This window comes from Emys orbicularis, chromosome 16, assembly GCF_028017835.1.
Source record: "Emys orbicularis isolate rEmyOrb1 chromosome 16, rEmyOrb1.hap1, whole genome shotgun sequence".
NCBI classification, from domain to species: Eukaryota; Metazoa; Chordata; order Testudines; family Emydidae; genus Emys; species Emys orbicularis.
Genome location: NC_088698.1, coordinates 11278008 through 11293052, shown reverse-complemented (window position 1 = coordinate 11293052; position 15045 = coordinate 11278008). Strand labels below are relative to the sequence as shown.

Here is a 15045-nt window from a genome sequence, read left to right as displayed (position 1 = left end):
CTTAGAGGAATCACATTAATCAGCTCTTGGTGCATCATTTATTGTAGGACTACCACCTAATTCACTACTTTAAGTGGTTCATGCTACAGCAGGACACTTAATCTAATCATTTGACAGACAATGTCCTGAATTCTAAACTACCTCAACGGGAATCTAGATCAGAGCCACAGGTAAGTAGAGATTTTACTCTTCCACCTCCAAAAATAAAGGTTTTCAAACAAGTATTGAGTGATTAATTGTTCTACAGTTATGAATCTTGCTTAAGTGTTAAACATGGAAGTAGAAGGTAATTGAACATTACTTCTAATGCAGAAGAGCATCAGTACAACTCAGCTATTAAGAGGCTTTCTAAGTGCTACTTCAAAGGGGGAGGTAGCAACTCTCCCTGCTGTATCAAGGCTTTTAAACCAAAGCAGAGATATTAGCAGCTGAAAGCACTACGCTGTCTGCCCCTTTTCCTGCCTTAGTACCTAATGAGGCTGGCATACCTTCTCCAAAAGTTGCTGTAACTTTCTAGTTTAGAGCAGCAGAAACATGATGGCTAAGGAGTCTTTGCACTGAAGCTGGGGCTTTACACTCAGCATTTGAAAGGATATAGATACCAGTTCAAAGCTAGTGCCAGCCACAGGGAAGTGCTTAAACATTAAGAACTACTTGTCCTCCTCACTAACATCATTCCAGCAGTGAACTTTTCTATATTAACAGCTTTAGCTCAAGTTTTGGGTTAGAGAAAATACACTCACTTTATGAAATACCTCTCACTTGTTTTCATGGAGCTTAGTACAAATTTAGAACTTACTACCAGAATCAATATAGGGCTCAGTGGGATAGATGGCTATAAAACTATTAGAATAAACTCTTAAAGGTTGAGTATATCCAACAGTTTTATTAAAAAGGGAAGCAGGTTTTTGGAAAGAAAATAAATACAAGAAAGACTTTTTTGCTATTTTTTATAGCAACAATGAAAACAAACTGGTACAGAGGAGTCCCTGTCCATTACCACCACAACAAAAGGCTTGAAGAGCAAAGTGTGTTCCCCAGGGAAGGCTTAAGATTTCAGTCTGTATTTGGAGTTAGTGTGCAGTCCTGGAACCGGATGCAAGTTTGGATGGCACAGTCTGTGCTCTAACCAGATTTGAAGAGGAGAATAGCAACTTGGCCTAGGTAGAAATAGATGAAGTGCTTAGTCTCATGAGTCACATAGCTGCCAAAGTTCCTTCCCACAATGCAGTGCCAAGTGGGGTTGTACTTCTTGTCAAACTCCTGGAAGAAAAAAACAAAATGCACAATATTACTACAGCAGAACTGCCTTTCTTAGACACACAAAAGTTGCAGATTTTTTGAACTGCCATATTCTCACCTACATCTTTATATTAAGTGTTCAAACACTGAGGCGTGTGGCGGGGTAAGAACAGCATCTCCTTTGCTCTGCACAAAGACCACAGCTTTGATAAGGGAGAGGTGGAATCGCTGACTTTCCTTTATTGCCCAATTGCTGGCTATTATATCATGAGACACCAGAAGTCACTGTCTTACTAGGTAGCTGCAGGAGTACAGGTAGTATCTTACTGCTGTGATAGTCTATACCCTTATATTCACCCCTTTCACAAGGCTGTTAAATTTTGTACAAAGCATACTATGTAAGGTATAATTTGAAAACTCATGATTTCCTGATTATTGTCCTGGTAAAAGATGTGGCAAGACTGTAAAAGAAAATTTCACCATACGATATTACCAAAGACATGTTCTGGAAGGCAGTCACAAACAAGTTCCCAAGAGATAAAAGGTTAGCCAATGCCTCAGCCAGGTGTCAAATAGACCACAGACCTGATTAAGTGGCCACTCTTCGAGGGGGGAGGGGGGGGGCAGAGAAAGAAGAAATCTATATTTTGGTAAGGTAGTAGGTGGTGGCCAGAAACCTTATATCAGCTGGTGATGACACCTGCACAAGAGAAAAGGCTGTAAGAAGAAGGCAGACATCCCAAATCATCACTCTCTACCCACAGCATCAACCCCTGAAGAACAAAGGAAGCAGCACTGGACTGGGGGCTGGAAATCCTGACAGAGGTTCAGCCAGGAAGACTGCTGGAACTTGTGGTGAGAGAGACCTTTGCTTAAGTTAGGTGTAGTTGTGTTTTACCTTTTATTTCCATGTAACCAATCCTGACTTATATTTGTCACTTAATACATTATTTGTTTTATCTAAACCAGTGTGTTTGGACTGAAGTATTTGGGAAACTCCATTTGGGATAACAAGATTTGTGCATATCATTTTCTATTAATAAAATGACAGACTTGATACAAGTTTGTATCGTCCAGGAGGGTGCTGGGCAGTACACAACACACATTTCTGGGACTGGGAGTTTGCTGGTGTTGTCCTGCAGTGTATACCTATAGCACTCAGATGGTATGGCTGGGAGTGATTTACATGGTGGAGGCTGATAGAGAGCAGATCAGGAGTGGTTGCTCTCACAGCAAAGCAGAGTTTACAAAAGGCACCCCAGGTTAGGGAATTGAGGGGACAGAGTCGTCCATCAGTCCAGATTGTACTCTGGTTAATGTTACAACTGCCCACCTGCCAAGTCTTGCAGAAATCAAGCTAGTTTACTAGGTGCAAGCATTCTCTCCTTCCATCCGAGAATCTAGCACATCCTAGTAGATCTTTAGCACAATAGCTTTCAAGCTATGGTTTCTCAACCAGCAACAGGGCAAAGCCCTTGCTAGTGATCTGCAAAAAGAATTTTGAAAGTCAAGCAGTAGAGGGAATGGGAATGGAGGAGGAGTGACACGGGATCTCACAAACAGGCACACACAATGGAAGTGCAAAGTGCTCAGGAGGCATTCCAGTGAGTCCATTATGCTAGTTTGCATCATCCTAGTTCATAAGATCATAAGTGAAGATAGTGAGTTGATCCACAGAGGGAAAGATCAGAGCATAAGCCCCCATACTCTATTCTTAAAAGAAAAGCCCTCACTTCATTTAATAGACCAAATTTATTCACAAATGAGTAGTATTTTACAGTTAGACACTTTAGTCTGACTCCAAGTTTTGCTAGCCAACGTGACGACCACAAGAAGTCAGACTTGTTAAAAAGTGCTTTATACAAATCCATGCCCAGCAGTCCTGAAATTTAGAGCTTTGGGCCAAGCAAAGCTATGCAGCTGTTTTGTATTTGATTATTATATTAAGCCTCTTGGCTAACTGTTTCTATTTCCAATGTGTCTGTCATCACATCCCCTCCCTCTCCACTGCTATTGGGAAGTTATACTGAAGTTTGACAATGAGCTATAGAATTGTTTTGTAGTAAATTAAACCGATGTTTCTGCTTCAGTGATTTTTAAGTGGTGCATTCCCTATAGAGAAGAAAATCTATACTTGTTTCTACATCTCAAGCAGGAGTGGGTTTTTTTAAGTAAGTTTGCTATTCTCACTGGAAATTGCTAGCAATAAGCTGAACTCAAAAGACAGTTTAGAGAGCACTTGACTGACATTAGGTTTTATACGTTGTCAATGATTGCTGCTTATAAGTCTGTTCCACTCTACGTAGTCTCAATTCAATTCAACCTTCCCACTCTTATGGCAGGCCAGCGTCTTCCATTAGCACTGCCAATGCAGCAAACTGCAGAAGTACGAAAAATGGTAAACTATAGTTTCCTCTCCCCCAACTGGGTTCAGATGGCAACATCCACATGCAGCTTCTCCCAACAGCTCCCCTGCTGTTAGAACAAGCATATGGCTAGGATATGAAAAAAATAACCAAAGGAAAGAAAAAAGTTACCAAACCCAAGAACAGTTGTATAATTTTTGTGAAGATCTGTCATACACAACAACAAAATTAGTTTGCAAATGAAGGCCTTTGTATACAACTTCAGTTGATCTGAGCACCTAGTAAAGCATCTTTTCTTCTAGAGTTCCCTTCTGACAGTACTCCTGTCATACTAGGTTCTAAAACGTGCATATCCAGCAATAGAGGGAAAAAGCTATTACAAAAGGGATTTACCTTCTTTATATGAGCTGCAATATCCTTCTCAATGTTATATTTTTCCAGGGCCTGAGTGGCACACTCCACTGAATCTTGCTGCATCTCTTCAGACATATCCGCATTCTTGATCACAGCCTTTCGATCACACATGGTTACCTAGGGAGCACGCACGCGCACACAAAATAATTTGACATGGCCGTAGGAGCATCCACCACCCAAAACTCCCACAGACAGTCTGTTTAATAGGCTTGGTCTTGTACAATGCATGATTTTTATGGTCACTATCTACTAGCTTAAGAACATTGGCCAAGCCTTAATGCAAAACACATCTCCTCAAAGCATGCGGACGTCAGCTCTACAGCCAGTGACATACGTTATACAGACAGTGAAGTAAACTGGATGTAATTTTTCAGCTGTAGTACTTTCCTCCCTCTGTTTCAGCTGAAGTAACTGGTTTGAAAGCATAGTTAGGAGCATTTTCAGTTTCACTGATCATGATCTCTTTCCTGAGAGAGAATCTGTAGAATCACCTTTTGGCTTTTCAGCTAAACTAAAGCTTATCAGTTTAAACTGATAGTCTGTATAGCCCAGTGGTTCTCAAACTTTTGTACTGGGAACCCCCCTTTCACATAGCAAGCCTCTGAGTGCAACCACCCTTATAAATTAAAAACACATATATTTAACACAATTATATATACTGGAGGCAAAGCGGGGTTTGGTGTGGAAGCTGACAACTCGTGACCCTCCATGTAATAACCTCGTGACCCCCTGAGGGGTTCCAACCCTCTGTTTGAGAACCCCTGGTATAGCCAGTACCGTCATGGGGTGGACTCCTCCTAGTAGCCCTTAATCATAATTTGAGTGCAAATAGAGACCCTGAGTAGTTTAAAATACTACTATACAGTTTCAAGAAATTAAATTCAGAGCTTGGAATACTTTGTGAAGATAGAGATGCTAGAAATTTCTATGTAATTTCCCTGGCACAGATAAGCTATTGAGTAGCATTCCCAGATATGCTGGCTCTTTGGGAGTGCCCATTGACAGTCCTGCCATGCGTCCTCATTCTCATTTTGCCAGACAAATCTTAGTCTTGGGGGCGGGGGGGTTAAAGCACCGAAGCAGCCAGAATACTTCCATCGGCACCCCCTCTTGCCCAATCGGTGGTCTTCTCCCCCCCCCCTCCCGGTCACCACCCCCACCCACCCAGGGCACCCCCCCCGTCACCTTCCCCACCCCCACCCAGTCAGGGCACCCTCCCCCCCTTACTAGTTCCCCCCCCCACGACCACCCCGGGTTCCCTCGCCCAATCGGTACTTCCGCCGCCCACCCCTTTATACACACAGACTCACAGCACCCTCCCCCCTGCCCAATGGCTTCCCCCCCCCCCCCCGCCAGGGCTCACAAGAACCCACGCCCCCGGGGCGCCCTCCTCTTATCCGCGCCTTCTCCCTCCGCCGGCGGGATGACCAGAGGCCGCTGCCTTCTCCCTCCTCGAGGGCCGTGCGGCCCCACCTCTCCCAGCGCCCTCTGACCGGCTCTAGGGTCCTGCCCCGGTCGGGAACTCACCGTGTGCTGGGCGGCTCCGAGCGCGGAGGGAAGGGATGGATGGGGCGGGCAGGCAGCTTCTCAACCAGCGCTCGCGCAGCCAGCTCTCCGATGTGACTGAAACCGCGCGGCGCCACCCCCGTAGCCTAATACTGCTAGCCACGCCCCTTCTGACTAAGACACGCCCGCGTGCACCAATCATTGGCCTCTGCAACAATCTCAGGCGCACGTCATTGGCCGACATCTACCGCTTACCGCAGCTTCTTACTGTTGCGTTTTGTTTCAGCCCGGCATGCATCGCGCTGGCGTCTGTTCCCATAGCGACAGGATGCGTGCCGCTGGGGCCCAAGCTCGAGGCCTGCGCCCGGGAGTGAGGAGCCTGCGGAGCCACCAGGGTTCAAGGATCCCTCCCGTAGCGCGATAAAAGGGATGGGAGATCCCACCCAGGAGCAGCGATGAGGGCGGCTCCCATTGACGGGGCTATGGAGACCGTAGGAGGTCAGGATTCCCCCCCCACGCCCCATTCTCAGAGGCATGGCGAGGGCTAGGCTCAAATCCCCGCAGGGATACAAGGGCCCGGGAATACAGAAGCCTCCCCCGGAGACTGGCATGTGGTGCTCCATCTTCCCAGGAACAGGCGTCCAGGGTTGTGGCCCCTTCCTTGGAAAAAAGGTGCCACTGATTAAGAGTGGTATTTATGTTTAGGAGCACCTAGAGACCCCATCTGAAATTGTGCACTCGCAAAGTGAGAAAGAGTCCCTGGCCCAAAGAGCTTAGAGACAAAGTAGACAAGATAAACAAAGAGCAGGAATGGAAACAGATGCTGCAGGGACTCTGTGCCTTGGATCATCATCTTGTGCAATTGTGGTGGGAATCAGATCTGACTCTTTTGGACAGACCCAACAGTGTAACAGGGTTCAGGGACCAGTTACCTTCCTCCAGAAGTCACTAGAGAATGAGAACTGAATTTGCTGCAGGAATGAAGCTCAATAGGTAGTAGACAAGAATAGACCATGGAATGCTTTTAAGCTTTACCTTATTCTCCGATCTGAAGGTGGATAATGGCATCTGCTGAAATCCCTGTGGGAGCTTAAAGAATGAGAAAATACCCAGAACCAAATGTGAGGAATTTCTGTAATATTGTTATGAAAAAATATGTGTAACTCAGTTTCTCAACTCACTTTGTATTGTTACCCACTGGATATGAGGCGATTAATTTATTTCTTGGAACAGGAATCTGGGTAAGATTCATGTACAGTTGGCATGTCTGTGTTAGTATGAATTAATTAGCATACCACATATGTATTAAGTTGCCTTGGAGATACAATGGAAGACCAAGGATCAGATATTAATTTCTAATAACTATCAGACAAGTTGACTCAGTGTGAAAACAGTGTGACTGCAGCTTGAAACAAATGCAGGAGATAAGAGCAGAAAGAGGCATTATGATCATTTAGTCTGACCTCGGGCATAATATAGGCTAAAGAAACTCATCCAGTAATCTCTGCATCAAGACCATAACATCTGTTTGAACTATAGCATATCTTTGTAGAAAGATATCCAATCCTGATGTAAAGCCTTCAAGCTATGGAGAATCCACCGTATTCCTCAGTAAGTTGTTCCAATGGTTAATTACCCTCAGTGCTACCTATTTGCACCTTATTTCTAATCTCAGTTTGTCTAATTTCAGCTTCCAACCATTTAAACTCATGTGTTTTTGTGATAAAGAGCCATCTACTATCAGAAATCCTTTCCCCAAGTCGGTATTTGTAGCCTGGGACCAAGTCATCTCTTAACCTTCTCTTTGGTAAACAAAATAGATCAAGCTTAAGTCTATCACTATAAGGCATGTTTTCCAGACCTCAAATAATTGCATCTCTTTTCTCTACCCTTTCCAATTTTTCAGCACATTTTTTTTACATGTAAGCACCAGACTTGGACTCAGTATTCCAGTAATGGTCTCACTAAAGCTGTGTACAGATATAATACTACCTTCCTAGTCATACTTGATCTTCTCTTGATTATACATCCAAAGGTACCATTCGCCCTCTGAGCCACAGCGTCACACTGGGAGCTCATGTTCAGTTGGTTATCTACCATGACTCCTAAACCCTTTCCATTGTCACTGCATTCTAGGATACAGTTCTCCATTTTGCAGTTGTGACCTACATTTTTTGTTCCTAGATGTATGATCTTGTATTAGATTTTATTAAAATGCATGTTGTTCAAATGAACTCACCTTACCAAGAAATTTAAATCAACCTATATAAGTGACCTGTCTGTATCATTATTTACCACTGCACCAATTTGTGTGTCATCCTCAAATTTCACCAGGAATGATGTTATGTATTCTTCTAAATGATTGATAAAGACATTGAATATCTTTGGGCATAGAACAAATTACTGCAGGACCCCACTAGAAATACTCACACTGGATTACAATTCTTCATTTACAATTGCTTTTTTGCAATCTTTATATTAACCAATTTTAACCCTTTTAATATGGGCTACCTTGATTTTGTATAGTGCTATTTTTTATTATTAGAATGTCATACAGGACTAAGTCAAAGGCCTTACAGAAGTCTATTATGTGAACAGTTATCTTTATCAACCAAATTTGTAATCTACATTAAAATTATAACAAGTTTGTTTGACAAAGGACTATTTTTGATAAAAATTCTATGTCCTTTAATTCTTTACTGATTGGGTCCCAAATCAGCCTTTCCATGATTTTGCCTGGGATTGATGTCAGGCTAACCAGCCTATTACCTGGGTCAATGTGTTAACCCCTTTTAAATACTGAGATTACTTTAGTTTTTTTTCTAGTCCTCTGGAACTTCAGTGTCTCAAGATTTGTTAAAAATCAACAACAGTGTTTCAGAATGCTCCTCAGTCAATTATTTTAATACTCTTGGGTGCAAGTTATCTGGTCAAGCAGACATAAAAATATTTAACTGTAATAATTGCTGTTTAACATCCTCCCTAGTTACTGATGGAATAGAAAGTATTTAATTATCATTGGAAGATATTAATACATCATCCTGCTTTTTTCTAAATATAGAACAGAAATATTTATTGAATACTCATGTTTTTCTATATCACAATTGACGCTTTTACCATGCTTATCTATATGCCGTTGGATATATGCCATTATTGGGATTTAATTTGTTCCTGATATATTTAAATAATTTCTTCTTATTGTCCTTAATCCTAGTGGCCATTGGTTTTTCATTTACACCTTTAGTCTGCCTTATTAATTGTCTGCATTTCCTAACTGTTAATTTGTTGTCCTTACCATCAGCTTTCACATTTTTCCATTTGTTATATCTTGATTTTTTTAAATTATTGCTGCTTGTGACAATCAGGCTGCAGACACCCTCAGCAGAGAACAGTGGATTTGAATCCCAAAGAATAAGCATTTGAATCAACTGGTTGTACACAATGTTATTGTGTAGAAATATATATGCCAAGTAAAGTCTTTTATGAAAGCTTGAATTGTCCTGAACTTGATGGTCATTAGGAGATATATAGAGAGGTTATAGTTATGATTGGATGCATGTATATATGTGTACAACATTGTAATTGTAACTAGGATGCAACCATGGCATCACCTCACAACAGGCTGTGAAATAATCAGTCAGGGAGGGTCACCTCCCTAGAGAATTGCTTACATAAAACTAACTGCAAGCTCCAGACATTGTACAACCTAGGGAAAGACAATGGTAGACCATTAAATTTTATGGCATTGAAACTGAAAAGAAAACCAAGGGCATGTCTATACTTAAAATGCTACAGCGGCACAGCTGTAGCAGTCCGGGCCGGTTTGTTTACCTGCTGCGTCCGCAGGTTCTGCCGATTGCGGCTCCCACTGGCCACGGTTCGCCGCTCCAGGCCAATGGAGCTGCGGGAAGTGGTGCGGGCCGAGGGATGTGCTGGACGCCCTTCCCACAGCCCCCATTGGCCTTGAGCGGCAAAGTGGGAGCCGCGATCGGCCAAACCTGCGGACGCAGCAGGTAAACAAACTGGCCCGGCCCGGCCCGCCAGGGGCTTTCCCTGAACAAGCAGCGGACTGGCTTTGAGAACCACTGGTGTAGACACTACCCTACACTGACGGGAGGTGTTCTCCCATTGGCATAGGTAATCCACCTCTCCAAGAAGAGGTAGCTAGGACAACAGAATCTGCCAACCTAGTGCTGACTGCACTGGGGGTTAGGTTGGCTTAACTATGCTGCTCAGAGTGTGTGGATTTTTCACACCCCTGAGTAAAGTAGTTAAGATGACTTAATTTTCTACTGTAGACCAGGCCCCAGTCTTGGAAAACTAAGGCTTGGTCTACACTAGAAAATTGTCAGCTTAACTGCGTCGTTCAGGGGTGTGAAAAATCATACCCCCCATGAGGCATAGTTAAGCTGGCCTAACCCCAATGTAGACAGCACTAGGTTGATGGAAGAAGTCTTTCATTGACCTCGCTATCCCCCTCTCGGAGTGGTGAATTAACTACAGCAACAGGAGAACCCCTCCCGTCAGCATAGGTAATTTTTTCACATCTTAGCTCATAGAGCCGAGAAGCTACACTGAAACACTATAGCAGCACAGAAGTGGGAGAAGGGGTTAATTTTTCAAAGTTCTTTTTATTCAGGTCATCCATTCAGCAGGTCAGCTGCAGATTAGAACATGGTTAATTAACACTAATGGAAAAGAAAATCACTGAAAATTACTGAATGTTGTGAATGAACAGGTAAGTACATAAACAATAATAAAGGATGATATATCACAAAATGTGCTTAGTTCATTTATTTTGACAATGGCAATTTGGTTTTAATTATGTACATCATAATGCTCTAGTAAATGTTCTGTTGTGTTGTTTGTAAAACAAATTAAATCTTAGTAATGTGACAGCTCATGACACCCTCTGTATTTAAATCTTTCCTGAGAGGTGGAGAGAGATGGACAGTTTTTTTTGGCAATTCAGCAAAGTGCAGATTAGTGAGATTCAACCATTGTTACATTTGTTATCTTTTGAATTGGCTGATACATGTGCATTTGGGAAAGAGCTACTGAACTGAACACAGGCAATGATTGCTGGTTGGAATTTTATCAGTTTATAACAGATACATCACAAGATTTAACAATGTCTTTCCTCCTGGAATCAGAAGTGCTGGGAGTCAGAGTTTTCCAGCCCGTATTTGCAGACTCAATGGGCCTGATTCTCCATTCACACTATTTGTAGCTTTCTACACCCATTTTGCGCACATTGCGCCAAATCCATACCTGGAGTAGTATGGAGCTACACTAGGGATGGATTTGTCCCAGTGAATGCAAAGTGGATATAAAATGTTATCACTGGGATGAGTGGAGAACTCTGATTTGGTAGCATTTTACCCCTCTTTGCACACGTGTAAATGACTACACAAGGTCCAAGGTAGTGTATAGTCAGGCACAAGAGGTTCGTGTAGTCAATATAGGATAAGGTTCCAGATAAGCCTCTGCACATTTGGAAGCTTATCTGACACAGGCCTGAAGTTCACCTATTCATAGTGGGAGTTCATGCAAAGCTGCATAAGGGCTTCTCCTTCCTGTCTGATCTCTAGTCCCATCTTTGCTGTTGCAACATGAAGGAAGTATCTCTGCCAGGCCCAGGGCTTTCTACTTTACCTTGTTCCACTCTCCCTGGGGCACTCTCTGCTTAAGTGCCCAACAACAGCTAGTGTTGCTGTGAGAGTCCCATGGTTAGGAATCTCTTTGTTCCCAGATCTGAGCCCTGCCCTGCCCTGGCTCCCCGTGTCTGACCAAAAATAGCAAATAGCATAGGGGGCAGCATGTGAGAGAGCCCTTTCAAAAGTTGTTTGATGGGAAGTTCTCTGCAGAAATTAAAAGCTACATAAAGAGTTTCAAGAGTATTCATCCACCTCACTCTGAAATACAAATATTTTTTCATGCTAATCAAATCCAGATATAGGCTCAGTGTCACCCATAAGCAACACAACTGCTTACAACTCCATGCTCTGGTGAGCTCTAGGGTGAAGGTAACCTCAGCAAAGCATGGCTATTCTCATGACAGAAAAAGGAAAAGGATTTCAGAGATTACTTTAGAGTCTCTCAAAAGCAACTTACAGCTTGATCTCCCTTCACTTCCACTAGCAGTTTGGGGCTCTGCAAATCATAAAGTCAACTAAGGAATCCTGCCTAACAAACAATGTGATGTAATGCAACAGTTAAAGGGTCAAGAAAGACTTTTTGTTGCTTATCAAAGGGATAGCCGTGTTAGTCTGGATCTGTAAAAGCAGCAAAGAGTCCTGTGGCACCTTATAGACTAACAGACGTATAGGAGCATGAGCTTTCGTGGGTGAATACCCACTTCTTCGGATACCCACTTTTTTTGTTGCTTGTAACTTGAAAAAGCAAAATATGCTTCCCTGACCCACAACAAAACCATTGAAACAGGAACTGACTCTCTATCTTCACTATTGCCCCATCCAGGGAGGATTGTAAGTCAGTGAGGAATCTTGTCTGGGTCCTGTCTGCTCTGGATCAATTTTGAACCATGGCATGAATTCCTCAATGTATCATCACAATTCTTGGGCTGCTGGAGATTGCTTTGGCCCCCAATGCCAGTTAGGGCAGCTCTGAGGTGCCATGACCCTACGGATATTGAAGCAGTGGGGAATAGCCAAGCACAGGGGATGCCTGGCCACATCCCCTAGCTCTGGGCTCTCACGGTGAGCAGGGGTTCTGTATCTACCAGGAAGAACCTCCCTTTGCTACGGATAGTCTTGGGGTGGGCACTGGGTAGGTGTGGCATCTGCAGTGTAATCAGTGCCTCTTCCAACAGTAGACAGAATGCTGGAATTGTAGAAATAAACCATTCAGCAGCCTGCAGTTTGATCAGCACATACTGCAATCTTTAGAAATGCCCATAAATAAGTGGTGACAGGGAGAGGTTGAGCTTGCTGGCTGCAGCAAATTTCTAAGCATTCCTTAAACAATAGTGAGCTGGAAAAAAAGGCTTTGATGATGACTGCGGGAAACACCAATGTATATGAGATATGAGGGCTTTAAACAAAAACATGAAAGCATTGCTTGTTAATCAACAACATAAAAGTACACCTCACCCTCAGCAGAGAGCTGCAGGGAAAGGTGAAGATGATAGCTAGAGTAAGGTAGGTGTCATAAAAGAAAATTGTGTAGTGAGGTGTCATGGGATTCAAACCATAAATGGAATTGATTTAAATTGTAAGATCTTTGGGCCAAAGGCTGATTTTTGCTATATGTATGTACGGTGCCACACACAATGGGGCCTGATCTGTGCTGGGTCCTTGTGGTGCTACTAGTCATAGATTCGAAGGCCAGAAGGGACCATGGTGATCTAGTCCAGTGGTTCTCAACCTTTTTGGCCTCAGGACCCATTTGTAAATGTTTATGGCCTGTCACAACCCATAAATAGTCTGAGGGGGGAGGCCCTGGACTGGTTTCAGTCAGATCCTGCCCCACTGGGGGATTGGGTCAGGGCCATCCCTAGACATTTTGGTGCCCTACGCACACACACCCCCCCGCGGTCCCCAAGCCTCTGCGGGGGAGAGGCGTCCCCAGGCCTCCGCAGGGGGGCAGAAGCAGGCTTGGGGGGCAGGGGGGAAACCACCCCCCAGCATAAGCCGGCGGAGCAGAGCAGGTTGGGGCCGGGTCGCTCCACTTCCTGCCGCCCAGTGATTGCAGGGCAGGCCCAACCCCGCACTCCTGGGGCGGCAGGAAGTGGAGTGACCTGGCCCCAGCCCGCTCCACTCTGTTCCCTTGGCTCCCAGCCTTGCGGGGCAGGGGGGAATCGCCCCCCAGCACTCACCGGCAGTGCAGCTGGGAGCCGGCAGAGTGGAGCAGGTTGGGGCAGGGGTGACTCCACTTCCCGCTGCCCGGTGAGTGCAGTCCCCTTCCCCTTGGCCTCCCCAAGCACCTTCTTGCTCAGTGGTGCCTGGAGCCGGCCCTGTTAACTGCTCCCTCCTTTAGTCTGATGGGAGGGGCAGATAATGCTCACCAGTTTCAATGGGGGTTTAGCCCAATCCATAACAATACAATGAAGTTGAGTAAATAGAGTGAAGATGGTATTGTATAGAAAGATGTATTTAGATCACGGAGCATATCATATAGTTAAAGTGGGAACTGTGGCTAGGCCAGCGCACTAGCTAGGGTTCTGTTCCCAGCTCTGTCACTAACCGGCTGTGTGATGATGGGCAAGCTACTTAATCTGTCTGTTCCTCAGTTTCGTCAGCTATAAACAAATTTTTTACCCTCCTTTCTAAAGTACTTTGAAATCTCTGGATAAAGAGATTTATATAAGTACTACTATGTATCATTACAAGGAGATGAGGTAGCGAGAGTAGAAATTATGTCATGCAAAAGAGTAATATGGAGAGAGATTGAAAAGACTGGGACTGTTAGGGAGACAACTAAGAAGGGATATGACAGAGGTATACAAAATAATGAATAGTATAATGAAGGCAAATTGGAGTCTCCTTTCTGCTCATGTTCATAATATTAAAAACTAGCAAACTTCTTCATAATTCCCCCTGCCAATCTGCTGCAACCCTGCCCTGGAGGGACCGCACATATGTGAGAGGGGAACTTGTAAAGGTGATATTGTAGAGGGCTGAAAGTTACAAGACAGTGATCTGAGAATTAATCCATTGCAGGGAAGCAGCCTGAGGAATGAATGATTTAGCTATTGGGTGAAGATAAACAAGAAAAAGAGGTTGTTTGTATATGTGGTTTCCTATAACAGGAAAGACAACTGCAAATGATGAGCCCCGTAATAAAGACCTGTTAAGCTTTATTTCTCTAAACTTGCAGTCTCTCTTTGTGTAATTCAGTCTCTGTCTGAATGCTATGTCTACACTACCACTTACATGGATATAACATATGTCACTCAGGGGTGTGAATAAGCCACTCCCCTGAGCAACACAAGTCACACACTGACCTAAGCACCGTGTGAACAGCGCTGTCAGCGGGAGAGCTTCTCCTGCGGATATAGCTGCTGCTGCTGCTCATTGAGTAGGGAACAGGAGGACTCTCTCCTGTTAGGTTAGAGCAGCTCCATTAGAGAGCTTACAGTGGAGCAGCTGCATCAGTGTAGCTGCGCGACTGTAAGCTCTCTAGTGTAGCCATAGCCTCAATGTCCAGCCTGTGCCATGCCTCATCTGATACTGCAAACAACCCTATAGGATACTGTAGCTTTTTATTAGAAGGGAAATGGCCAACTGTGATAATTGTTTTGTGTTGCTGCCATCTCTGAACTGTAAACTGGGGTGAAATCACCACCGTATTTAACATAAGGTCACTGACTAGCTGTCACAGGGGCATGACACTAAGGCCATGTGCACACTACAAACTTATGTTGACTCAAGTTACGTAGGCATACAGCCGCTGCAGTTAGTACATCGCTTGTGCATATGCATACCTGGCACCTTGTGTTGGCAGTGTACATACCCACCAGGAGTGCTTGTATTGATGCAGAGTGCGGTGCACCATG

The 15045-nt window shown here is 44.1% G+C and overlaps 1 protein-coding gene across 1 annotated transcript; it reads right to left on the bottom strand.

Annotated features, from left to right (window-relative positions):
- Window positions 1–933: 933 nt before the first annotated feature.
- On the bottom strand, window positions 934–5657 carry DYNLL1 (dynein light chain LC8-type 1). The gene is made up of 3 exons (XM_065417803.1): window positions 5550–5657; window positions 4002–4139; window positions 934–1263 (listed from the first exon to the last, which is right to left on the bottom strand). Exons 2-3 carry the CDS (start codon window positions 4131–4133, stop codon window positions 1126–1128), a joined length of 270 nt encoding a protein of 89 aa, XP_065273875.1. The 5' UTR covers window positions 4134–4139; window positions 5550–5657; the 3' UTR covers window positions 934–1125.
- Window positions 5658–15045: the final 9388 nt, after the last annotated feature.

Excerpts from the sequence above, each read along its gene's own strand:
- DYNLL1 (XM_065417803.1), bottom strand. The coding sequence starts at position 4,133 with ATGTGTGATCGAAAGGCTGTGATCAAGAATGCGGATATGTCTGAAGAG. Across the intron at positions 1,264-4,001 it reads TTGCAGCTCATATAAAGAAG|GAGTTTGACAAGAAGTACAA; the intron begins GTAAATCCCTTT and ends TTTTTCTTCCAG.